Source organism: Leucoraja erinacea, chromosome 4 (genome assembly GCF_028641065.1).
Source record: "Leucoraja erinacea ecotype New England chromosome 4, Leri_hhj_1, whole genome shotgun sequence".
Classification (NCBI taxonomy): Eukaryota; Metazoa; Chordata; class Chondrichthyes; order Rajiformes; family Rajidae; genus Leucoraja; species Leucoraja erinaceus.
In genome coordinates, this window is record NC_073380.1 from 53,077,087 (window position 1) to 53,104,386 (window position 27,300).

A 27,300-nucleotide genomic window follows, 5' to 3' on the forward strand; every position below is an offset into this window, starting at 1 on the left:
CTACAACTGACTCGTATCACTTCACAATAAAGACACAGATCTATCCTCCAGCCATCCAGTACCACTTCTGTAGCTTCTGACAGACCCAAAGCAATCTCATGCCTTACTGTCATAGATCACCTCCTGTTTAATCTAACAATATCAAAGGTATGACAGACACAAAGTGCTGCAGTAACTAATCTCTGGAGAATTTGTGGAATTCCCTGCCACAGAGGGCAGAGGAGGCCATATCACTGGATGGATTTAAGAGAGAGTTTGATAGAGCTCTAGTGGCTAGTGGAATCAAGGGATATGGGGAGAAGGCAGGCACCGATTATTGATTGGGGACAATCAGCCATGATCACAATGAATGGCGGTGCTGGCTCGAAGGGCCGAATGGCCTCCTCCTGCACCTATTTTCTATGTTTCTATCTCTTGGATGCATTTTAGTTTAGTTTATTTTAGTTTTTTGTCACGGGTACTGAGATGCAGTGAAAAGCTTTTGTTACGTGCTAACCAGTCAGCAGAAAGACTATACATGATTACAAATGAGCCATCTACAGTGTGCAAACATATGATAAAAGGAATAACATTTAATGCAAGATAAAGTCCAGTAAAGTCCGATTAAAGGCAGTACAAGGGTCTCCAATGAGCTCAGGGTGGTCTCTAGTTGTTGCTAGGATGGTTCAGTTGCCTGATAACAGCTGGGAAGAAGCTGTCCCTGAATCTGGAGTTGTGCATTTGCTGGTGGCATGAAGTGTAGATTATGTCAATTTATGGAGACATTTGGAGACAATGGAGACATTTTATCAGTTGGGGTTTATCCATCTTCAAACCCACTAGGACATCCAGTTTCACCTCCTGTTTAATCCAACAATATCAAAGGGACGACAGACACAAAGTGCTGGAGTAACTAATCTCCGGAGAATGTGGATAGATAACATTTCAGGTCGGGACCCTTGTGAATGTAAATTTAAGAATTCATTTTATTTATGTTTTTAATACCTCGTTTAGTTAATTTCAATAACGCTTATTACTATGCCTTGGTGATTCAAGTGACAGTCAGAACCTTTTTCCAAGAATGGAAACATCAAATTTGCATACTGGAGGGTATAGCTTTAAGTGAGGGGGCAAATTTTAAAGGAGATGTGATAGACAACCTTTTTTACACAGATTAAACAATACATGTTCAATCCAGCAAACTCCCTCCCACCGGCGCTCTGGGCCAAAGATTACTAGAGCAAGAGCCCTTACTGTGATGGATCTTTGCTCTGCCTGTGTGACCAATCCTGGGCGGGTGTGGGCGGAGGGTCGTGACCTATGACGTACATTGAATACGCTCCATGCCTGGCAGTGTGGGGGCGGGGCCAACGCCGCACATGCGCACTGGGTGGAAACACAGAAGGCAGAGAGAGACAGAAAGAGAGAGAGACAGAAAGAGTGAGAGAAAGAGACAGAGACAAAGAGAGAGAAAGAGAGACAGAGACAGACAGACAGACAGAGACAGACAGACAGAGACAGAGTAAGAGAGACAGAGAGAGACACAGATAGAGAGACAGTCAGACAGAGAGAGACAGAAAGAGACAGAGAGAGAGAGAGAGACAGACAGAGACAGACAGAGAGAGTAAGGGAGACAGAGAGAGACACAGATAGAGAGACAGACAGAAAGAGTGAGACAGAGAGAAAGAAAGACAGAGAGAGAGAAAGGGAGAGAGAGAGACACGGATAGAGAGACAAAGACAGAGAGAGAGAGACAGACAGAAACAGTGAGACAGACAGAGAGACAGATACACACATACAGAGAGAGATAGAAAGCGACAGAGAAAAAGAGAGAGAAGAAACGTGGAGAGGGGGAGAGACATTGAAGGGGAAGGGGGAGATCAGTTCAGGGTAAACGAAGGAAGGAAGGAGAAAGAGAGGGATAAATAAAAAGGGAGGGAGAGGGATAGAGGGGGAGGTGAGATGGATCCATAATCCACTGGAGAAATGGCTGAGCCTGATGAGGAAAACATTCAAAAACAGGTGAGCACTTTGGTGGGGTTTAGAACACAGGTGGATGTATGGAACGAGCTGCCAGAGAAAGTATTGAGGCAGGTACAATAACATTTAAAAGACACTTGGACAAGTACGTGAATAGGAAAGGTGAGGACGGAAATGGGCCAAATGCAGGCAGGCAGGTGTGTGGCACAATGGCGCCACAGTAGAGTTGTTGCCTGACAGTGCCAGAGACTAGATTTCGATCCTGACTACGGATGCTATCTGTACAGAGTTTTGTACGTTTGACTTGTGACCACGTGGGTTTTCTCCGGGTGCTTCCGTTTCCTCCTACGTCCCAAAGACGTGCAGGGTTGTAGGTTAATTGCCTTCTATAAATTGTCCCTAGTGTGATCACTGGTCGGTACAGATTCGGTGGGTCGACAAGCCCGTTTCTGTGCTGTCCCTCTAAACTAAGCTAAAGATGCGACTAGTGTAGATGAGAATTTTAGTCGGCACAGGCAAGTTCGGCCGAAGGGCCAGTTCTCATGCTGTATTACTTTGATTCTACGTGGCTTCATCAGACTACGTAAACTAGAGTACACATACCAGGTGCCACTACATGGTCAGATGTGCATTAGACTGCCTGGATCTTGTCGGTCCGCCAATGTAAATGGAAGTCAGCAAGCAAGCATTGCTGACTGGCACATTCCAGGGTTTTAGGTCATAAGTTATGAGAGCAGAATTAGACCATTCGGTCTGTCAAATCTACTCCGCCATTCAATTATGGCTGATCTATCGTCTATTGTCTATCTTTCCCTCCCAACCCCATTCTCCCTATAATCTCTACACTGTTACTAATCAAAAATGTATCAATCTCCGCCTTAAAAATATTAATTGACTTGACCTGCACAGCCGTCTGTAATGAATTCCGTTTGTGTAATGGGCAATGAATTCCACAGATTTGCCATCCTCTGGCTCAAGAAATTTATCTTCATCTCCTTTGTAAAGGTACGTCCTTTTATTCTGAAGCTGTGCAGATGCTGGTCTATACCAAAGATGGACACAAAATGTTAGAGTAACTCAGCAGGTCAGGTAGCATCTATGGACAAAATGGCTAGGTGATGTTTGGGTCAGGACCCTTCTTCACACTCTTATAGAACTAGTAAATATGTACATTGAATGAACTGCTGGAGAAAGTGATAGATGTGGGTTCTATTTTGACATTGAAAGGGGCGGCACGGTGGTGCAGTGGTAGACCTGCCTTACAGCGCCAGAAACATGGGTTCGATCCTGACTGCGGGCGCTGTCTGTATGGAGTTTGTACGTTTTCCCTGTGACCACATGGGTTTTCTCCCACAGTAAAAAGATATTTTGGATGAATACATGGCTTGAGAGATGGTGCAAGGGGGAGGGATTCATATTCCTGGGGCATTGGAGAGGTGGAACCAGTACAAACCCGACGGTCTTCACCTGGGCTGGACTGGAACCGATGTCCTGGGGGAAATGTTGGCTGGTGCTGTTGGGAAGAGGTTAAACTAATATGGCAGGGGAATGGGAACCAATGCAGGGAGACAGAGCACTGTAAAATGAGGGCAGAAGCAAAAGGTATAAGGGAGAAAAGTAAAAGTGGAAGGGATAAGAATGTTGAAACAAACCTGAAAGCTTTGTGCCTCAATGCAAGGAGCATTTGTAATAAGGTGGGTGACTTGAATGTGCATGCAGTTAGTTGTTAATGGGGTATGATTTAGTTGGGATTACAGAGACATGGCTCCACGGTGTTGAAGGCTGGGAACTCAACATGCAGGGGTATTCAATATTCAGGAAGGATAGACAGAAAGGAAGAGGATGTGGGGTGGTATTGCTGGTTAAAGAGGAGATTAATGCAATGGCAAGGAGAGACATTAGCTTGGATGCTGTAGAATCTGTATGGGTAGAACTGAGAAATAGCCAAGGGCTGAAAACGCTTGTTGGAGGTGTACAGACCACCAAACAGCAGTAGTGAGGTTGGGGGTCGCATCAAACAGGAAATTAGGGATGCATGTAGTAAAGGTACAGCAATTATCATGGGTGACTTTAATCAACATTTAGATTGGGCCAACCAAATTGGTAACAACACTGAGGAGGAGGATTTCCTGGAATGTATACGGGATGGTTTTCTAAGCCAATATGTAGAGGAACCAACTAGAGGGCAGTCCATCCTAGACTGGGTATTGTGCAATGAGGAAGGATTAGTTAGCAATCTTGTTGTGCAAAGCCTCTTGGGCAACAGTATGGTAGAATTCTACATTAAGATGGAGAGAGACATGGTTAATTCAGAGACAAGGATCCTGAACTTAAAGAAAGATAACTTTGATGGTATGAGATGGGAATTGGCTAGGATAGACTGGCAGGCTAGGATAGACTTAAAAAATGGTTGACGGTGGAGATGCAATGGCAAATATTTAAAGATCGCATGGATGAATTACAGCAATTGTTCATCCCTGTCTGGCATAAAAATAAATCAGGGAAGGCGGCACAACCGTGGCTAACGAGGGAAATTAGGGATAGTGTTAAATCCAAGAAAGAGGCATATAAATTGGCCAGAGGAAGCAGTAAACCGGAGGACTGAGAGAAATTTAGAATTCAAAGTAGGAGGTCAAAGGGGTTAATTAAGATGGGGGGAAATAGAGCATGAAAGAAAGCTTGTGTGGATTATAAAAACTGAATAAAAGCTTCTGTAGATAGGTGAAGACAAAAGATTTGTGAAGACAAATGTAGGTCCCTTACAGTCAGAAAAAGTTGAATTTATAATGGGGAAACAAGGAAATGACTGACTAGTTAAACAAATACTTTGGTCTGTCTTCACTAAGGAAGACACAAACAACCTCCCAGAAATACCAGGGGACCGAGGAACTAGCGGGAGAGAGGAACGGAAGGGAATCCACATTAGTTAGTTAAACTATTGGGACTGAAGGTAGCTAAATCCCCAGGGCCTGATGGTCTGCATCCCAGAGTACCCAAGGAGGTGGTCCTAGAAATCATGGATGCATTGGTGATCTTTTTCTACTGTTCTACAGACTAGATCAGTTCCTGTGGACTGGAGGGTAGCTTATGTAACCCCACTTTTTAAGAAAGGAGGGAGAGAGAAAACAGGGAATTATAGACCAGTTAGCCTGACATTGGTAGTGGGGAAGAAGCTTGAGTCGATTATCAAAGAATAATAGCAGCACATTTGGAAAGCAGTGACAGGAAGTCCAGGACAAGGGGTCACAGCTTAAGGATAAAGGGGAAATCCTTTAAAACCGAGATGAGAAGAACTTTTTTCACGCAGAGAGTGGTGAATCTCTGGAACTCTCTGCCACAGAGGGTAGTTGAGGCCAGTTCATTGGCTATATTTAAGAGGGAGTTAGATGTGGCCCTTGTGGCTAAGGGGATCAGGGGGTATGGAGAGAAGGCAGGTACGGGATACTGAGTTGGATGATCAGCCATGATCATATTGAATGGCGGTGCAGGCTCGAAGGGCCGAATGGCCTACTCCTTCACCTAATTTCTATGTTCTATGTTTCTAGGATCGGTCAAAGTCAGCATGGATTTATGAAGGAAAATCGTGTTTGACTAATCTTCTGGAATTTAACAATTGAGGATGTAACAATTAGAATGGATAAGGGAGAGCCAGTGGATGTACTGTATCTGGACTTTCAAAAAGCCTTTGACAAGGTCCCACACAAGAGATTAGTGTGCAAAATTAGAGCACATGATATTGGGTGTAGGGTATTGACATGGATAGAGAACTGGTTGGCAGACAGGAAGCAAAGAGTAGGAATTAACTGGTCCTTTTCAGAAAGGCAGGCAGTGACTAGTGGGGTTCCGTAAGGCTCAGTGCTGGAGCCCCAGTTATTTACAATATATGTATTAACGATTTAGATGAAGGATTTACATGTTACATCTCCTAGTTTGCGGACGACACCAACCTGGGTGGCAGTTTGAGCTGCGAGGAGGATGTTATGAGGCTGCAGGGTGACTTGGAAAGGTTGGGTGAGTGGGCTGATGCATGGCAGATGCAGTATAATGTGGATACATGTGAGGTTATCCACTTTGGTGGCAAGAACAAGAAGGCAGATTATTATCTGAATGGTGTCAGATCAGGAAACGAGGAGGTGGAACGAGACCTGGGTGTCCTTGAACATCAGTCACTGAAAGTAAGCCTGCAGGTACAGCAGGCAGTGAAGAAAGCAAATGGCATGTTGGCCTTCTTAGCAAGAGGATTTGAGTATAGGAGCAAGGTGGTCCTACTGCAGTCGTACAGGGCCCTGGTGAGACAACACCTGGAGTATTGTGTGCAGTTTTGGTCTCCTAATTCGGGGAAGGACATTCTTGCTATTGAGGGAATGCACCTTAGTTCACCAGGATGGCGGGACTGACATATGAAAAAAGAATGGATCAAATGGAGTTAGATAGAGCTCTTAAAGATAGCTAAGTCAGGGTATATGGCGAGCAGGCAGGAACGGGGTACTGATTGTGGATGATCAGCCATGATCATATTGCATCTGGCTCAAAGGGCCGTATGGCCTGCTCTTGCACCTATTGTCTAATGTCTATTCACTGGGCTTATTGACTGGAATTTTGAAGGACGAAAGGGGATCACATAGAAACATATACAATTGGACAGGCTAGATGCAGGAACAATGTTCCTGATATTGGGGAAGGCCATTTAGGACTGAGATGAGGAAAAGCATTTTCACCCAGAGAATTGTTAATCTGTGGAATTCTCTGCCACAGAAGGCAGTAGAGGCCAATTCTCTGGATGTTTTCAAGAGAGAATTAGATATAGCTCTTAGGGCTAATGGAATCAAGGGATATGGGGAGAAAGCAGGAACGGGGTGCTGATTTAGGTTGATCTGCCATGATCATATTGAATGGTGGTGAGTAAATATTATATAATAAAATTGCTCAAATGATAAGTTCTTAAGGAACTTATGTTAAGTTGCAAGATAAGGGCTTGGAGTTGGGGCTTTCAGAAATACATGTCTCCACAAAGAAATAACGAACAAAGAACACACACAGGAGAACAGATGGTTTATCATAACATGGAAATGTTGATCTGAATAGGCATATCTTTATTTATTGCTTTGAAGCAATAATCCTGCTGTCAGAAGTTGTATTTGGTTTAGGTTGGCATTTATAATAGAGGTTGTTAATGGAATCTTTCTCCATGACATGGGCACCATCCTTCTTTTGTGACACATCTTCCGAGCTCGGCTGTGTTATGAAGGGGATTTATGGTAGACTTTATTGGATTGTAGGCACCAAGGGTAGATACTAGTCTGTGAGATAATTTGTGCTGTTTAAATGTATTTATGTTGCGATAAGAGATAAGGCATAGGTGATGGTTGTGTGACCTTTGCAAAAGGGTTTCTTATGTTTATAGAAGACTGAGAAAGTCTGTTTTGATCTAAGCCAAACGATTGGGGTCTGCAGATAGTAATCTTCAAATAGCTGTGTGGAATGCTAATGGTAAGAAGTTGTAAAGAGGCCTTACATTCTTTTCCTCCAGAGATGGAAGGGGGAGGTTGTAATACAGAATGAAATTAGACCCGAGCTGGGGAAGAAGCAATCAACCAGACAAGTATATTTGTGTGCTTAGAGTTGGGAATTGTGTGATTAGAAATAACTTAAGTCTTTACCACTTTGTAAGAATGGGACAAAACATATTTAATCTTTGTAATCCATAAGTAACTGTATTTTAACTATGTGGTTGTAAGGAAATTAATTGTGAAGTGTATTGTGTTTAATTACGATTGTAAGTATTAGACTTTGTTTAAATCTGAAATTTTAGAAATAACTTTCTTTTCCAAAAGTGAAAATATGTTTTGTGTGTATGTGTTGTGTGATTGCTGTATTATGTGTATATTCTGAGAAGTGTTCTTTGAGAATTAGTTTTATATCTGTGGTTTTACTTTATTGAAATAAAATGATTTTGAGCAAAGAGGTTGAAGAAACCACAGAGGGGAAGAAGGTTGTAAAGGGGCCGGAAAAAGGATAATCATGTGACTATGTTGTCAATCAATGGAAAGGATTTAGTTTTTAAGAGGGAACTGCAGATGCTGGAGAATCGAAGGTTACACAAAAAAGCTGGAGAAACTCAGCGGGTGCAGCAGCATCTATGGAGCGAAGGAAATAGGCAACGTTTCGGGCCAAAACCCTTCTTCAGACTGATCGGGGGCGGGGGTGGGTGGGGACAAGAAAGGGAAAAGGAGGAGTAGCCAGAAGGCTGGGGGATGGGAGGAGACAGCAGGGGGGCTGAGGAAGGGGAGGAGACAGCAAGGACTAACAAAATTGGGAGAATTCGATGTTCATGCCCCCGGGGTGCAGACTCCCCAAACGGAATATGAGGTGCTGTTCCTCCAATTTCCGGTGCTGCTCGCTGTGGCCATGGAGGAGACCCAGGACAGAGAGGTCGGAGGCGGAGTGGGAGGGGGAGTTGAAGTGCTGAGCCACCGGGAGGTCAGCTTGGTTATTGCGGACCGAGCGGAGGTGTTTAGTTGATTGGTTAATGCAAATGTTAAATGTATGGTAAACCATAATGATTGGTTAATAGTTTGCTATTCCTTTTGTGCCATCCTTGTCTTTTACCTATATAATGTGTTACATTTATGCCAAAGTCAGTAGTTCTTTTGACCTGCTCCAGAGTTTCTAACTCTGTGTTGGAAGGTTTAAAGAATTATCCAGCGCTGTCAGAATAAATAATTGATTTTAGCAGCAATGGTTTGAATCGAGTTTTCTTGAATAGGACTGACAAAAAGAATGAGTTTAACAGCTGGCTCAAAGGGCCGAATGGCCTACTCCTGCACCTATTTTCTATGTATCTATGTACAGGTTTGTAGATTAATTGGCTTCGGTAAAATTGTAAATTGTCCCTAGTGTGTGTTGGAACGTGTAAGTGCTCAAGGATCGTTGGTCAGCACGGATTCGGGCCCGTTTCCACGCTGTATCTCTAAATTAAATTAAACTTTTTAAAAGACAGTTAGTTAAATAAAGGGGTAGGAAGGGTTGGACCGATATATACCAGGCACAGGCAAATGGACTGGCTCAGTTAAACAACTCGGTTGGCATGGCCACATTGGGCCGAAGGGCCTGTTTCCATACTGTGTAGCTTTGTGACTCTACTAATGCTCCAATTTATTTTTACTTTTCAGATAGATGAGATAGAAGCTGTGTCATCCATCTATGAAGAAAACTGGACTGTTGTCGATGAGGCAGCGAGGATATTTTGCATCAGAATCGTTGACCAAGAACCAAAATGGACCATTAGTCTCCAGGTATCCGCTGCGCACTGTGTAGGGGTTTGGTCGTCACACAGCAGTGAGGATGTGGCAGCAGTGGAGCCTGCTGAAGAGACTCACCTGGGATGTTGCCTGGACCAGAGGACTGTAGTTAGAATTTAGTTTTAGTTTGGAGTCATACGGCACAGAAGCAGACCTTTCAGCCCAACTTGCCCACGCTGACGAAGATGCCCCATCCTCACTGGTCCCACCTGCCCGCATTTAGTCCATATCCCTCTAAACCTTTCCTTTCCATGTACTTGTCCAAATTTATTTTAAATGTTGATGTAGTTTCTGCCTTAAATGCTTTCTGGCATTTTGTTGCATATACCCACCTTCCTCTGTGCCCCTCAGGTTCCTATTAAATCTTCACCCATCCCGCTATATTCTGCACGCTGTATCCTACCCTTTTGTTCTATCTCTTGCACTTGAGTTTGGCTTGACTTGATTGCCGAGATAGATATTTCCACTGTTGGGTGAGTGGAGGACCAGGGGGTGCAGTCTCATAAATAAAAGGGACGTACCTTTAGAAAGGAGAAGAGTAGAAATAAGGAAGTCAGCGGGTGGTGAATCTGGAATTCATTGCCACAAATGTCGGTAGAGACCAAGTCATTGGGTAGTTCTAAAGCAGAGATTGACAGATTCTTGATTAGTATGAGTGTCCGGGTTTATGGGGAGAAGGCAGGAGAATGTAGTTGAGAGGGAAATATAGATCAGCCATGATTGAATGGCAGAGTAGACTAGATGGGCCGATTGGCCTAATTCTGCTCCTATGATTTATGAACATATTATTTATGTATGGTATATCTGACATGTGAATGCAAAACAAAGCTTTTCGCTGTACCTCTGAACACGTGACCTGAATAAACATGATCACCTTAGACCACCGCATTCTTTCGGATGAAGATGCTCCCACGGTGCTGTGGGGAAGGGTTCATTTAGGATAACATAGGATCCAGGATCCACGTTGAAGCAAAGGGCGAGAAAGCACACTGACGCTTCTCAGTTTTGTTTTAGTTGAGTTTAAAGATACAGTGCCCAAATAGGCCCTTTGGCCCACCGAGTCTGCATGACCAACAATCCCCGCACACTAACTCTATACTACACACACACAAGGGACAACTTACACGTGTCCCAATCCAAACCTGTACGCCTTTGTAGTGTGGGAGGAAACAGAAGATTTTGGAGAAAATCCACGCAGTCACAAGGAGAACGTAAAACTGTACAGACAGCATCTGTAGTTGGGATCGAACCTGGGTCTCTGGCTCTGCAGTGCTATAAGGAAGCATCTCTACCAGTTCGCCACCGTGCCACCCTCTTCCTTAGCAGGCTTAGGACGTTCGGTATGTCCCCAACAAGTCTCGCACAGAGGCGCCGTGGAAAACATTTTATTGGGAAATATTACAGCATGGTTTGGTAATAGCTCCATCTAAGACCACAAGAAATTGCAGAAAGTTGTGGATATAGCCCAGACCATCATGCAAATCAACCTCCTTTTTTCCTTGACTCTCATCTACACTGCACGCTACCTTGGCAAGGCTACCGGCATAGTCAAGGACAAGTATCACACTGGCCACTCCCTCCACCCCTCTTCCATCAGACAAAAGGTGCAGGTGTGAAAACACCTCCAGATTCAGGAGCAGTTTCTTCCCAGCTGTTATCAGGCAACTGATCGATCCTCTTACCAATTAGAGAGCGGCCCAATCTACCTCATTGGAGTCCATCGAACTATTTTTAATTGGGCTTTATCAGACTTTATCTGGCACTAAATATTATTCCCTTTATGACTGTGGACGGCTTGATTGTAATCATGTATAGTCTTTTCACTGACTGGATAGCAAGCAAAAGAAAGCTTTGAACTGTACCTCGGTACACGTGACAATAATAAACTAAACGACTCAGTGATGGTGAAGGAACGGTGATATATTTCTAATTCAGGATGGTGTGCGACTTGGAGGGGAACCTGCAATGAAATTCATGTTGTGATAACGGTTTAATCTGTTTGTGTAACAGGTAACGCTCCCTCCAGAATATCCCACTGCGGCACCACCAGTCTATCAGTTGAAGTAAGCATTGTTTCTTCATGCGCATTGCTGTGATTCCACCGTAACTTAACTTGTTAGGCCCTTGTAATAGTGTCCACCCGATCAAACAAAGTTAAGTGTTTTTTGCACTTTCCAATTCCTGCCCAACCAAAGAAATGGCGGCTGGAGAAACAAGGTGCTGTGCAGCGGTAGAGTTGCTGCCTCACAGCGCCAGAAACCCCAGTTCGATCCTGGCTGCAGGTGCTGTCTGTACGGAGTTTGTACGTCTTCCCCTGATTGCCTGGATAGAGTGGATGTGGAGAGGATGTTTCTTTGTGGGAGTCTGGAACCAGAGGTCACAGCCTCAGAATAACAGGACGCACCTTTGGAAAGGAGATGAGGAGCAATTTCTTTAGTCAGAAGATGGTGAATTTGGGGAATTCATTGCCACAGACGATTGTGGAGGCCAAGTCATTGGGTCTTTTTTAAGTGGAGAGTGACAGATTCTTGATTAGTGAGGGTGTCAAGGGTTATAGAGAGGACGCAGGAGAATGGGGTTTGGAGGGAAGGCAGGAGAGGGAAAGATAGATCAGCCATGATTGAATGGCGGAGTTGACTTGATGGGCCGAATGCTCTATGACTTATGGTCTTATGGAGAAACCGGCACAGTCACACACCACTACACATTAATGACATCGATGTGGAGTTGGTCAGTAGCACTAAGGTCCTGGGGGTGCAGATCACGAACAGTCTGACCTGGTCACAAAACATTGCATCACTAGTTAAGAGGGCGCAGCAGCGGTTGCACCAGTTTCTGCGCCGGATGAGAAGAGCTCACCTCCCCCATCCTGTCCTCGCCACTTTCCACAGGGGCACCATAGAGAGCATTTTGACCAGCTGCAACTCTGTCTGGTTTGGGGACTGCAAAGCCTCCGACTGGAAGTCCGTGCTGAGAGTGGTGAGGACGGCTGAAAAAATCATCGGGACTTCTATTTCTTCAATCTGGGACATTGCGAGCAAACGTTGCTTGTCCAACAGCATTATAAAAGACCCCACACATCTCCATCATGGACTGTTCACTCTGCTGCCAAAAGATATCGCAGTATAAGGAGCAGAACGGCCAGGTTTTGCAAAAGCTTCTTCCCCCGAGCTATCAGACTCTTGAATTCCATATAATGTGCCACCATTATTATCTATTTTATCTTTTTATTCATTTTATCCTTTTGTTATTTTATGTTGCACAGTGAGCTTGATGCAACAAAATTTCGTTCAGACTTGTATTTGCTGGTGTATTTTTGAATGACAATAAAATCTTTGATGATGATGACGTAATGTTGGAATCTTGAGCGTTCCATTGCATTGTCGTTGACCACAAAGCTTTGTCGCAGCACTTTATTTCACTTTCTTTATTTCTGTTGGTTTCAGTGCCCCTTGGCTGAGAGGACATGAGCGAGCAGCACTCTCTAACGACCTGGAAGAAATCTACCTGTAAGTCAATCTAAATTCAGACTAAATTCAAATGGTTATTCTCTTGCAATGTAGACACGGGGAACTGCAGCTGCTGGTTTACAAAGTGCTGGAATATCTGTGTCAGGTAGCATCTCTGGAAGATGCGGATAGCCAACATTTTGCATCAGGACCTTTCTACAGTCTAATTTGAATTGGGGAGGGGGGGAGGACAAAGCCTGGCAAGTGGCTGAGGAAGGGTCCCAACCAGAGAAGTCACCTATTTCTCCAGAGATGCTGCCTGACCCGTTGAGTTATTCCAGCTTTTGGTATCTATCTCTGGCAAGTAATTGGTGGATATAGCTGGGGGGGGGGGGGGGGGGGGGGGTTATTGATAGTACAATGAAACAATCCCCCACCCCCCCTCCTCCCCACCTGAAGAAGGATCCCGACCCGAAACATCACCAATCCATGTTCTGCCGGCATACTGCCTGACTCATTGAATTACTTCAGCACTTTGGGGTTTTTTTGCACTGTAAGTTTTGAATGGAATATGTGCCATTTCCATTCTAAGTACTGTAGTGAAGTGTGTAGGAAGGAACTGCAGATGCTGGTTTACACCGAAGATAGACACATAAAGCTGGAGTAACTCAGCGGGTCAGGCAGCATCCCTGGAGAAAAGGAATACGGGACATTTCCGGCTGAGACCCTTCTTCAGACGGCCTTCTTCAGTAACGTTGTTCAGTTACTAGATTAGCAGGCTGAATTCTAGGGTCATTGATCCCAAGACCAAAAATTGCTGGAGGAACTCAATGGGCCAGGCAGCATCTGCGTGCAATTCTGGTCGCCTCATTACAGCAAGGATGTTGGGGCAGAAGAGGTATACCAGAATACTGCCTGGATTAGAGCAGGAAGAGGTTGGACAGATTGGATTGTTTTCTCCGGAATTCTGGAGATTGAGGGGAGACCTGATCAAAGTATATGCAGTTACGAGAGGCATAGTAGACAGTCAGAACAGAGGGCATAGCTTTAATGTGAGAGGGTCAAAACTTTATGGAGATGTGCGCTGGCTAATTTTTCTTGAATAATTCTTCTCGCAGAGGGGGGTGAGTGCCTGGAATGCACTGTCAGGAGTGCCAGTGGAGGAAGATACAATAGTGGTGTTCAACAGACCTGGGCATTTGGATATGCAGGAAATGGGGAGGATATGGGTTATGTGCAAGCAGATAAAAGTCTTGGCATCATGTTCGGCACAGACTTTGTGGGCCGAAGGGCCTGTTCTTTGTGCTGTGCTATGTTATATGATAGGGACTGTGTATTGAAAGACCTGAGGGTGCCCATCTCTAATGAAACTCTGTACTGGGATGAAGCAGGGGTTTGACAACGAGAACTTGTGGCCCTGTTTTTTATCTGGTTAATCTGTTTCAGGCAAAATTCAGGAGAGTGCCTCCTGTTCCTGTGGGTACAAAAGATTCAGGAGTTTCTGCAGCTGAAAGCTCGGTCAAATGGTGCAGGTATTACGGTTATTGATTTTTTTAAAAAGATTAGACTTTAGAGATACAGAGCGGAAACAGGCCCTTCAGCCCACAAGTCCACGCCAACCAGCAATCACCTCGTACATTAGCACTATCCTACACACTAGGGACAATTTACAATTTTACCGAAGCCAATTAACCTACAAACCTGCACGACTTTGGTGTGTGGGAAGAAACTGGAGCACCCGGAGAAAACCCTTGGAGTCACAGGGGGAACGTACAAACTCCACACAGTCAGAACCCGTAGTCAGGATCAAACCCAGCTCTCTGGCGTGAGTTACTCCAGCATTTTGTGACCTATCCATGTTCTCCAGAGATGCTGCCTGACCCGCTGATTACTCCAACACTTTGTTTTGTTTACTAAACCAGCATGGATAGGATGGGTTTAGAGGGTTTTGTGTCAAGTGCGGGCAGGTGGGGCTAGTGTGGATGGAACATGTTGGTCGGCGTGGGCTATCCTGATTATGGGTGCTCTCTGTATCTACTTTGTACATTCTCCCTGTGACCGCGTGGGTTTACTCCAGGTGCTCTGGTTTCCTCCCACATCCCAAAGATATGCAGTTATGTAGGTTAATTGGCTTTGGTAAAATTGTCGCTAGTGTGTAGGATAGAACTAGTGTACGGGTGATTGCTGGTCGGTGCAGACTCGGTGGGCTGAAGGGCCATTTTCTCTGCTGCATCTCTAAACTAAACTTAAAAAAGTAATTCCAAACTTCCTCCCCTTAAGTGGAAGTGGCCACACATGAATTATGTGTTATCTTTCATTGTCCAGAGGCCTGGATCTAGTGAGCGGGGTGCACAGTACACATCTTGCTTCTAACAGCTGGGAGTTCAGATTCAGCTAATTAAATCTAAACTGGGAAGATGGTTTTGGCAGCAGGGGACATGAAAGCACCGAATTGTTGTGAGAAAGTCTTAGACTCTCCCATTGAGTAGAAGAAGGTATTGGAATGTGAAAACTATAAAGTCCGGTTCAGGAACAGCTTCTTCCCAACAACCATCAGGCTATTGAACACTACATACTCCAACTAAACTCTGAACTACTCAATGCCTAGATTGCACTAGAGATTTTGGACTTTGTTGTGTTTTTTGCACTGTATGGGGTTTTTAATTTAGTCATAGAGCCATACAGGATGGAAACAGGCTCATGCCGACCAACTAGTTCCTCCTGCTTTAATTTGACCCATAACCCTCTAATCCAGTGGTTCTTAACCTGGGGTTCGTTTGAGGCTTTGCCAGGGGTCATGAAGGGGATACAAATAGCATATCATTTGTTGAGCCCATGTTTAGGAACCTAACAAAGGTACATACAACAGTACAGTATTTTGTTCACGCATGTGCGTACTGGTACCAAAAAGGTTAAGAACCACAGCTCCAATCCTATCCATATACCTGTTGAAATGTTTCTTAAATGTTGCGATGGTACCTCCTCTGGCAGCTTGTTCCATACCCCTACCACCCTTTGTGTGGAAAAAAAAGGTTACCCATCGGGTTCCTATAGAATCTTCTCATCTTAAACTTAAGTTTTCTGGTTCTCAATTCGCCTACTATCTATTCTTCTTATAATTTTGTACATGATTTTAATGATGTAATGGGAAAGTCTTCCCGAAATGTTCATGTCATGGGAGCAAAACTAGGCCATTTGGCCCATCGGATATTCAATCATGGCTGATCTATTTTCTCTCTCAACCCCATTCTCCTGCCTTTTCCACTGAACCGTTGACACCCTTAGTAATTCAGAACAATCTCTGCTTTAAAACAGATTCGCCACCCTGTGGCTAAAGCAATTCCTCCTAATCTCCATTCTAAAGTTGCATCCTTTTATTCTAAGGCTATGCCCTCTGGTCCTAGACTCTCCCATTAGTGGAACCATTCTCTTCATGTCCACTCTATCTAGGTCTTTCATTATTCCGTGGGTTTCAATGAGATCCCGCCCATGTCATCTGACAATAGACAATAGGTGCAAGAGTAGACCATTCGGCCCTTCGAGCCAGCACTGCCGTTCACTGTGATGGTGGCTGATCATCCGCAATTAGTACCCCGTTCCTGCCTTCGCCCCATATCCCTTGACTCCGCTATCTGGGGAGCTCTATCAAACTCTCTCTTGAAAGTATCCAGAGAATCGGCCTCCACTGCCTTCCGAGGCAGAGAATTCCACAGATTCACAACTCTCTCGGTGAAAAAGCTTTTCCTTATCTCCGTTCTAAATGGCCTACCCCTTATTCTTAAACTGTGGCCCCTGGTTCTGGACTCCCACTACATCGAGAACATGTTTTCTGCCTCTAGCGTGTCCAATCTTATATGTTTCAATAAGATCCCCTCTCATTCCTCTAAATTCCAGTATATACCAAGCCAGTTGCTCCATTCTTTCAACATATAACAGTTCCGCCATCCTGGGAATTAACCTTGTGAACCTACGCTGCACTCCCTCAATAGCTAGAACTCCATTTCCCTTTACAGATGCTGCCTGACCCGCAGGGTATTCCCAGAACCTTATTTTCTATTAAGTGTCCTGTTTTAGCATGTGCTGCTTTAGATGTGATCTGTATTGCAACAGCTCAACATGGAGACAAGGGGACGGACGAGGCCAAAGCGGAACATCGGGCAAGTTCAATTTCCATTCATTCGCCTTCTCGACATGTTTCACTGAGCGAAGCCCATTGCCAAAGCACAGATGGTGAGTGTCGGAGACATTTCTGCTTTCATTAAAGTCCTTACTGGGTGGCACAGTGGTAGAATTTCATATCTCTAGTTTCCCTCTCCCCTGCCTCTCCGTCTGAAGAAGGGTCTCGACCTGAAATGTCACCTATTCCTTTTCTGCAGAGATGCTGCCTGACCCGCTGAGTTTTATGTCTACCACAATACTTGTATATCTCTCATTTTATGTCTACTATGATTCCTTTGATTTGTTCCGCCCTTTCTTCGCCACAAGTTTTTTTTCTCCACCCTCTCCCCCCTCCCACACCTTTATCTCTCAGTCTGAAGAAGGGTTCTGACCCAAAATGTCACTTATTCCTTTTCTCTAGAGATGCTGCCTGACCGCTGAGTTACTCCAGCATTTTGTGTCTATCTATGATTCATCGATTGTGTCAACTTTCAGATGAAGACCTTCCCACAATGGTCCACGGGGACCCTCTGACAGATCGGAGGAGCACGTTCCAGGCCCACCTCGCCCCTGTGGCGACATTGAAACAGGTTGGTCCCGGCGGTAGGCGAGGTTTAGTCCTGTTGTATTTTGATGTGTGCTCCATCCTTCTAATGAACTGTTGCTAGTCCTTTCTCTCTAATTCCCCACATCCCACCGGCTGGTGCTTCGATGGCAGCCTCGCCTACAGTCTGTCTGTCCTTTTCATCTTTTTTTATTATTTTTAGTGTGTTTTAAAAGTTTGTGTTAATGTTCTCTGGTTTGTTTTATGTGGGCGGGAGGGGGGGGGGAGGGGGAAACCTTTTTTCAATCTCTTACCTTGCCAGTGATTTGATTGTTTGTTGTAAAACATACTTGGCTAATAAAATATATGATGATGATTATTATTATTATTATTATTATTATTATTATTAGCTCTCCACTAATCCCCTTTACTGGTGCCCTCCCCTAATTTCCCATTTACTGGTGTTTTCCCCTACTCTCCCCTAAATCCCCATTTACTGATGCACTTGGGGATTGGAGGTTGTTTCCAGGATTTGCACTGGCCTCTCATCTTAAAGATCTATTTATTTTGGTCAGTATTTCGCTCTTGCAAAAATAACTCCCTGCCCTTAAAATATCAAAGTTGTCATTTTAATGATAATTCTAAAATATAATATATTTGATTTAATCCATAATATATTTCAGTTTGAGCATCTGGTCTGGGCCTTTGAGCATCTGGTCTGGGCCTTTGAGCATCTGGTCTGGGCCTTTGAGCATCTGAGCACTTCAACAAACTTATCACTGAGCGATGCAGCGGGCAGAGCTGCTGCCTCACAGCGCCAGAGACCTGGGTTCGATCTTAAACCCCAGTGCTGTCTGTGTGGAGTTTGCATGTTCTCCATATGACCACGTAAGTTTCCTCCTGCACACCAAAGATGTGCGGGTTTGTAGGTTAATTGGCCCTCTGATATTGCCTCTAGTGTGCAGAGAGTGGGTGAGAAAGTGGGATAACATAGAACTTGTGTCCTATCGTCAGCAGGACAGCATGGATGTGGTGGGCCAAAGGGCCTGTTTCCACGCTGAATCTCTAATCTAAACCAAACTAATCAAAACTATCTTGACAGCCATCTCAAATGCTTTTCTGATGAGTTTAATAATGAGTGGCTGGAAAATATTTATTATGAGGCAGATCGTTGTTTGTTAGCACATCTCCTCGGAGAATTTAATTGAAATTTTATGAGCTCTTTAAGAAGTTTTTGATTTGAAAAGAGGTTTAATTTCTTATCGCTTAGTGTAGCCTCCACTGTATTAACCTGGCATTTGCATTTCTTGTTGTAGCATTAATTCATAATGATGGTAAGAGATCAAATTAGGCCTTTGAAATCAAAGCAGCACCAACTTGATTAAAGCTGATTTGGAGCCTCATGAATACTTTTATGTCCATTTAGAATTAGAACCGCTGTATAATGGATGAGCTTACCAGAAACGGAGCCAAAAAGCATGGAAAAACAAAAAGCCAGTTAAAAGGCCTAAATGAAAATATGCTCTATTGTTAAATAATAATATCATTGGTGGTGATTTCTTCACATTCAATTCAAATTTACAAAGCCCTGTTTGGCGAATTCACTGTTTTGTACATTAGCATGGGTTTTGATTGATTGAAAGATTAGGTCTAGTTTTTAGTTTTAAAAAATACAGCATGGCCAGGCCATTCGGCCCGCTGTTGCCGACCAGCGACCACCCCGTACACTAGATCTACACTAGGGACAATTTATAGAAGTCAATTAACCTACAAAACCGCACATCTTTGGAGTGTGGTTGGAAGCCGCAGCATCCGAACAAAACCCACATGGTCACAAGAAGAATATATAAACTCCGTACAGACAGCACCCGTAGTCAAGATCGAACTTGGGTCTCTGGCGCTGTAAGGTAGCAACTCTACTGCTGCGCCACGTTGCAGCACAGAAACAGGCTCATTGAGTGGCAGCCGACCAACGATCGCCTGTACATTAGTTCTATCTGACACGTTAGGGACAATTTTACAGAGGCCAATTAACTTACAAACCCGCACATCTTTGGGATGTGGGAGGAAACCGGAACTATTCTCCACTGTCTGCACATGATCCATTTCTCTCTATTTCCTGCATATCCGTGTGCCTATCTAAAACTCTCTTAAACACCACTATTGTATCTGCCTCCACCACTATTCTTGGCAGTGCGTTCAAGGGACCCACCACCCTCTGTATAAATAAAAACTTGTCCCACATATCTCCACAACTTCCCCTCTCACCTTCAGACACTAGCTTATGGAAGGACCGTTCCGAAGCCTGATAACAGAAGGGAAGAAGTTATTCCCGAGTCTGGCAGTGCACGTTTAGAACCTTCTGTACCTTCTGCCGGATGGGAGCGGGGAAAGAAGGAATGACAAGTGGGACAAGTCTTTGATTATATTGGCTTTTCCAAGGCAGCGTGAGGTGTAGTTGGAGTCAATGGTGGGGAGTCTGGTCTGTGTGATGGACTGGGCTACATCCACAACTCTCTGCAATTTCTTGCGGTCTTGGGCAGAGCTGTTCCCAAACCAAGCTGTGAGAGGGAAATGCTTGTTTTTATTGATAGTTAATGGGTAGGTGGGTGCTGGCGTAAGCTGCCTTTTTTCTCTTGATAGTCTGACAAATGTTGGCAACAACAACATAGAGACGCAAAGTCTCTTGGAACAGAACCCAAAGTGCTGGAGGACTTCAGAAGGTCGCAAAGTCTAAGAAGGGAATAGGCAGGTGATGTTTTGGGTCGGAAACCTTCTTGATATAGGCAAGAGTTCAGCACAGGTCCCTGATACTAATTTCAAGAGTGTAGAGAAGATTTATGAGGATGTTGCCAGGTCTCGAGGGACTGGGCTATAGGGAGAGGTTGTGTAGGCTAAGACGTGATTCCTTGGAGCACAGCAGGTTGTGGGGTGATCTTATGGGGGTGTATAAAATCATAAGGGTAATAGATAGGGTGAATGCCCAGTCTTTTACCCAGTGTGGGGGAATCAAAAATCAGATGACATAGGTTGAAGGTGAGAGGGGAAGGACTTATAGGAACCTGAGTAGCAACTTTTTTACAGAGGGTATATGGAATGAATTGTCAGAGGAGATAGTTGATCAATTTGTTTAGCGACATTTAAAAGTCATGATGCATAGAAAGGAAAGTTTAGAGGGATATGGACCAAACGTGGGCAGGTGGGGCATTCGGTTCATGGGGCATATTGGCTGTCAAAGTCCAGTTGGGCCGAAGGGCCTGTTTCCGTTCTTTCTTACTCAATGACTCGAAGTCTAAATCTGTTCAAGACCCAAACCATTTCACTGCTTGTGTTAATTGACGATGATTCCATTTTAGCAGCTAAGTAAATCCTGCTAACCAGACATTTTAAGCATCATATTTGATCATTATGCTTTCCTTGGTAATTAACTCCAATTGTTTCTTTGAGAAACTTGCTGCGGAAATAAATGTGTCCTTGGGAATAATTCTGTCTGTGGATTCAGATGGTAGTGGTAAAATGCGGAAGCTTTATGGTATGCGTTGAGCTACACTTACTGTTATCAGACTGTAATTGCTCTGTAGTATCTGCTCTTCCTAGTTTAATTTGACGTATTAGAACATAACTTGCCAAAAAACGCTCATGATAATCACTTTGGAGATTGACTTCATATGTTCTTCCAATACTATTTAAGTTCTGGCTCGTTAAAATAGTTAATGCTGATGATAAGTGTACAATCATGGTCAATAATCTTGCCGATCAAGCACAAAGAACTGCGAGTCTTCAAGAATGTGAGTTAGAATAACAGTATAGGAGAGGAACAGGCCATTCGGCCCACAATGTCTGTGCTGAACATGATACCCAGACAATCTTTTATCTGCCTGTGCAAAATTCATATCCCTCCATTCCCTTCATATCCATGTGTTCTCGAGCAAGTTCTCGGAGCAGAATTAGGCCATTCGGCCCATCACGTCTACTCCGCTATTCAATCATGGTCGATCTATCTTTCCCTCACAACCGCATTCTTCTGCCTTCGCCCCAAAACCCCTGACACTCTTGCTAATCAAGAATCTATCCAAAAGTCTCTTAAACACCATTGTGGTATTTGCCTCCACCACCACCCCTGCCAGCGCGTTCCACATACCCACGTACAAAATCTTGCCCTTGCACATCTCCTTTAAACTTTGCCACTCTCACCTTAAAGCTATGCCCTCGAGTATTTGACTTGTCCTTCCTGGGGAAAAAAAGTCATGAATGCCTTTGGAAGAGCCTTGTGGTCTCATAATTGTTGCAAGGCTTACAACTCCATAACTCTCTAAAAGTGACAACACAAGTAGATAGAGTGCTATAGATGGCACATGGTGTGCTTGTCTTTATAGGTCGGGGCATTGAGTATAAGAATCAGGAAGGCATCAAAGCAGCTTTGTAAGACATTGCTTTAAAGTACATTTACGGAGGTACATGGATAAGAAAGGTAGAGGGATTTACGGAGGTACATGGATAAAAAAGGTAGAGGGATAAGGGCCAAATGCAGGTAGATGGGACGTGCTGAGATGGGGCATCTTGGTCGGCATGGACAAGTTGGGCTGAAGGGCCTGTGTCCGTGCTGTATAGCTCTAGGAACCCCTCAATGTTTATTATAGAAAACATCTAAGACAGGTCAGTTGGTTTGGAAATATCTCTACTAATATTTTTTCATTTCCTCTTCTTTCATTCGTTTCACTCCTGCCATCGGGAAGAAGGCACAGGAGCTTGAAAACTGTAACGTCCAGGTTCAGGAATAGCTACTTCCCTACAGCCAACAGGCTATTAAACACTACAACACTCCCACTCCCACTAACCTCCGAACTACATAGGCCTGCATTTGTTTGGCCTTTTGTGTGCGTGTGCGTGTGTGTGGGTGTGTGTGTGTGTTATTGTTCACATATCCTGTTGTGCTGCTGCACGTTGGAATTTTGTTGTTCTATCTGGGACATATGAAAAAAACACACTCTTGACTCTCTTCTACAAGGGATAATAGACAATAGGTGCAGGAGTAGGCCATTCGGCCCTTCGAGCCAGCACCGACCGCCATTCAATGTGATCATGGCTGATCATCCTCAATCTGTACGCCGTTCCTGCCTTCTCCTCGTATCCCCTATTTTTAAGAGCTTATCTAGCTCTCTTGAAAGCATCCAGAGAACCTGCCTCCACCGCCCTTTGAGGCAGTGAATTCCACAGACTCATAACTCTCTGTGAGAAAAAGTGTTTCCTCGTTTCCTTTCTAAATGGCTTACTCCTTATTTCTAAACTGTGGCCTCTGGTTCTGGACTCCCCCAACATCGGGAACATGTTTCTTGCCTCTAGCGTGTAAAAACCCGTAACAATCTTATATGTTTCAATGAGATTCCCTCTCATCCTTCTAAACTCCAGAGAGTACAAGCCCAGCCGCTCCATTCTCTCAGCATATGACAGTTAGTGATGTGTTACCAGCATCAAAGGCTGAGGACATTTTTCGTTCTGTTTCTGTTCAGGTGAAAATGCATCTTCAGAAGCTGTATCAGAACAAGAAGATTGCCGGCGCCACACACAACATCTACGCTTACCGGTAGGAGACGGCAAACCGTGTCAGAACGGCCTCTTAAGTATTGATCTAATCAGGGTGGAAACAAAGATCCAAGTTCATATTAGTTTAGGAAGGAACTACAGATGGTGATTTACGCAGAAAATGTACTGTACACTGTACACTGACAATGACAATTAAAATTGAATCTGAATCTGAATCTGAATCTGAAGATAGACACAAAATGCTGGAGGAACTCAGCGGATCAGGCAGCATCTCTGGAGAGAAGGAATACGTGACGTTTCAGGTCGAGACCCTTCTTCAGACAGCATTTTGTGTCTATCTTCATTTTAGTTTAGTTTAGAGATACAGCGTGGAAACACACCGTTTGACCCACCGAGTCCATGCCCACCAGCCATCACCACCTACACCAACAGTGTCCTAAAAGTACCAGGGAAAATTTACAATTTTACCGAAGCCAATAAACCAACAAACCTGTACGTCTTTAGTATGGGAGGAATCTGAAGCATCCGGAGAAAACTCACGTGATCACAGGAAGAACGTTAAACTCCGTACAGACAGCACCCGTAATCAGGATCGAACCTAGATCTCTGGCGTTGTAAGGCAGCAGCTTTACCACTGCCCCACCGTGCCGCCTGGTTGTGGTGTGTAAGTATATGGCTCTGGTTTGGCAATGGGTGATTAAAAGGCTGACTACAGCAAGGTATTGACTACAGAACTTGACAACACAGGATCAGGCCCTTTGGCCCACAATGTCTGTGCCAGTCTGGATGCAAGACCAAAGTGTTATAGAGTCATAATCATACAGCACAGAAACAGGTCCTTTGGCCCAATCTACCCATGTTATCCTTACTTATCCAACGTAGGATCTACTGAATCCCATGACAGAACGTAAGGGACAAACAACACTTAGCTGAGACAGACACCTTGTGTCATGTTTATTCCAGAGCCCTTTTTACCTACATTCACACCAATCATAACCCGTGTGCAGATAAGGCCAATGAGTGTGTCTGACCTTGGAGTTGGCGTTGAGCTTGTGGCTGGACCTTCTCGTGAGGCTGCTGGCACTCGCCAGCGGTGACAGGCTGCATGCAAAACCAACGTGGGCGTGAAGGCGCCACAAACTTATCCTTCTGCACATAATTCATATCACTCCATTCCATGCCTACCCACGTGCCTATCCCAAACGTCTCTTAAATGTTACCATTATTTCTTTAGGATATATTGTGAAGACAAGAGGACCTTCATTCAGGACTGTGAAGATGATGGTGAGACGGCAGCCGGAGGTCGGATGCTCCATCTTATGCAGGTAAGAGTACTTACAGAATGGCAACAGGCCCTTCAGCCCATCGAGTCCATGCCGACTATCGATCATCCATTCACACTAGTTTTATGCTAGCTTACTTTCACTTTGCTGTGTCACTGTGCCGTTATGTGAAGAACAAAGGCTACGGCTAATTTCCCCCTTCGTTTCAATGTAGCGTCGCCTCTTCCACCACCCCAACTACAATCATCCCAAAGAAGGGTCCCGACCGAAACGTCATCTGTCCTTCCCCTCCACAGATACTCCAGCACTTTGTGTCTTTTTTTTTGCACACCAGTATCTGCAATTCCTTGTTTTTGCAGATTGCCAAACATTGGCACTACCTTGACTTATTGTTTAGCCTTTAGAGAGATACAGTGCAGAAACAGGCCCTTCGACCCACCTAGTCCATGCCGACCAGCAATCACCCCGTACACGAACACTATCCTACTCACTAGGACAATTTACAATTGGACTGAAAGCAATTAACCTTCAAACCTACACGTGGGAGGAAACTGGAGCACCCGGTGAAAACCCACGCAGTCGCTGGGAGAACGCAAACTCAGGATCGAACGGCTTGTTCCTCCTTGACTCTCCGGCCTTCAGTTCCTTCAACAATTTGTGTTCCCCTCATGAATACCTTACTCCTGCAGATTTTGGACGTACGTAACGTGATGGTAGTGGTGTCGAGGTGGTACGGGGGAATTCAGCTGGGGCCCGACCGGTTTAAGCACATCAACAACTGCGCCAGGAACCTGCTCATTGAAGAGGGTTATAACGAACCAGCGGTAAGGGTCATGGAGTCATAGCAAAAGGATTTGAGTATAGGAGCAGGGAGGTTCTACTGCAGTTGTACAGGGTCTTGGTGAGACCACACCTGGAGTATTGCGTACAGTTTTGGTCTCCAAATCTGAGGAAGGACATTATTGCCATAGAGGGAGTGCAAAGAAGGTTCACCAGACTGATTCCTGGGATGTCAGGACTGTCTTATGAAGAAAGACTGGATAGACTTGGTTTATACTCTCTAGAATTTAGGAGATTGAGAGGGGATCTTATAGAAACTTACAAAATTCTTAAGGGGTTGGACAGGCTAGATGCAGGAAGATTGCTCCCGATGTTGGGGAAGTCCAGGACAAGGGGTCACAGCTTAAGGATAAAGGGGGAAATCCTTTAAAACCGAGATGAGAAGAACTTTTTTCACACACAGAGTGGTGAATCTCTGGAACTTTCTGCCACAGAGGGTAGTCGAGGCCAGTTCATTGGCTATATTTAAGAGGGAGTTAGATGTGGCCCTTGTGGCTAAGGGGATCAGAGGGTATGGAGAGAAGGCAGGTACGGGATACTGAGTTGGATGATCAGCCATGATCATATTGAATGGCGGTGCAGGCTCGAAGGGCTGAATGGCCTACTCCTGCACCTAATTTCTATGTTTCTATACAGCACGGAAACAGGCCCTTTGGCCCAACTCGCCCATGCCAACCAATATGCCTCATCTAAGCTAATCACATTTATCTGTGCTTGACCCATATTCACCCCTGTCGACCAAAGTGCCCCCATGTAAACAAGTCATAGAGTCATACAGCATGGAAACTTGCCCACATTGACCAACATGCCCCATCTATATTAGTCCCACTAGCCTCTAAACCTGTCCTATCCATGTAGCTGTCTAAATGTTTTTTAAAAGTTGCGATTGTACCTGCCTCAACTACCTCCTCCGGCAGCTCGTTCCATACACCCACCATCCTTTGTGTAAAATATGTTACTCCTCAGAATGCTGTTAAATCTTCCCTCCCTTGCCTTAAATCTATGTCCTCTAGTTCTCGATCTCCCCTACTCTGTGAAAAAGACTGTGCGTTTACCGAATGCATTCCACTCATGATTTTGTACACATCTATAAGATCCTCCCTCATCCTCTTGCATTCCAAGGAATAAAGTCCCAACCTGCCCAAACCCTGGCAAATTTTCTCTGTATGCTTTCCAGCTTAACAACATATTTGCTATAACATGCTAACCAAAACTGAACATAATACTCTAAATGTGGCTTAAGCAACGTCTTATATGAATGATATAACTTCTATATTGTGTGTTTAATATTTTAGGGGGAAGTTTCAAAGATGCCCGTAAAGAGAAAAAACCCAAAGAACAAGAAAGGAAAATGAGCAGAGGCTGCAACATCAGTGTTTTACAGAGAATGGCTAAGAATGAGATCAACCAATGGTCCTGGGCCAACTATCCTATTTCAAAATCAAAAGGAACTATGATTAAATAAGCTCACTGAACCCTCTCACTCTTGCTACGCTGTCTATTTCTGGAGCAGCATCCTTTGTTTACATATCCTTATATTGCCACAGTCATCATTTCAGCACGGTGGCGCAGCAGTAGAGTTACTGCCTTACAGCGCTTGCAGCGCAGGAAACCCGCATTCGATCCTTACTACGGGTGCTGTCTTACGGAGTTTGCACGTACTCCCCGTGACTGTGTGGGTTTTCTCAGAGATCTTCGGTTTCCTCCCACACTCCAAAGATTAGAGTTGTATGTAGACTGTATGTAGGTTAATTGGCTTGATGTATGCGTACATTGTTCGTAGTAGTAGGATAATGTTAATGTGCAGGGATCGCTGGTCGGTGCGGACTCTGTGGGCTGAAGGACCTGTTTCCACGCTGTATCTCTAAACTAAAATAAACAAAACTATAAAACTTAGCAGAATTAGGCCATTCGGCCCATCGAGTCTGTGCTGCCATTCAATCACGGCTGACCAATCTTTTCCTCGCCACCTAATTCTCCTGCCTTCTCCCGTAAACCTTTGACAGATTCTTGACTAGTAAGGGTGCCAATCTCCTTCTTAAAAATACCCAATGGCTTAGCCTCCACAGCCGTCTGTGACAATGAGGCAATGAGCAATGGGGAACGAGAGATATAGACGGTGATATAGAGAGATATAATGTTTTCCAGGGGATGGATGGTACAGGATGGATTCCCTCTGTCCTGAAACATTTCAAATCAACATAAAATTATTGTATACTGGC

The 27,300-nt window shown here is 44.5% G+C and overlaps 1 protein-coding gene across 2 annotated transcripts; it reads left to right on the top strand.

Annotated features, from left to right (window-relative positions):
- Positions 1 to 1,393: 1,393 nt before the first annotated feature.
- Positions 1,394 to 26,558, top strand: impact (impact RWD domain protein). Of its 2 annotated transcripts, XM_055634282.1 has the most exons (11): positions 1,394 to 2,001; positions 9,132 to 9,254; positions 11,271 to 11,323; positions 12,707 to 12,769; positions 14,156 to 14,241; positions 16,820 to 16,939; positions 17,363 to 17,457; positions 22,922 to 22,995; positions 24,190 to 24,280; positions 24,928 to 25,062; positions 26,374 to 26,558. In XM_055634282.1, the coding sequence occupies exons 1-11, from the start codon at positions 1,966 to 1,968 to the stop codon at positions 26,431 to 26,433; spliced, it is 936 nt and encodes a 311-aa protein (XP_055490257.1). In that variant the 5' UTR covers positions 1,394 to 1,965; the 3' UTR covers positions 26,434 to 26,558. The 2 variants fall into 2 exon arrangements, with proteins under 2 accessions (XP_055490257.1, XP_055490258.1); XM_055634283.1 differs by lacking the exons at positions 1,394 to 2,001; positions 11,271 to 11,323.
- The last annotated feature ends 742 nt before the right edge of the window (positions 26,559 to 27,300 follow it).

Coding starts and splice junctions, on each gene's coding strand:
- impact (XM_055634282.1), top strand. CDS start 1,966: ATGGCTGAGCCTGATGAGGAAAACATTCAAAAACAG. Junction 2,002..9,131: donor AGGAAAACATTCAAAAACAG/GTGAGCACTTTG, acceptor TTTACTTTTCAG/ATAGATGAGATAGAAGCTGT. Junction 24,281..24,927: donor GGATGCTCCATCTTATGCAG/GTAAGAGTACTT, acceptor TTACTCCTGCAG/ATTTTGGACGTACGTAACGT.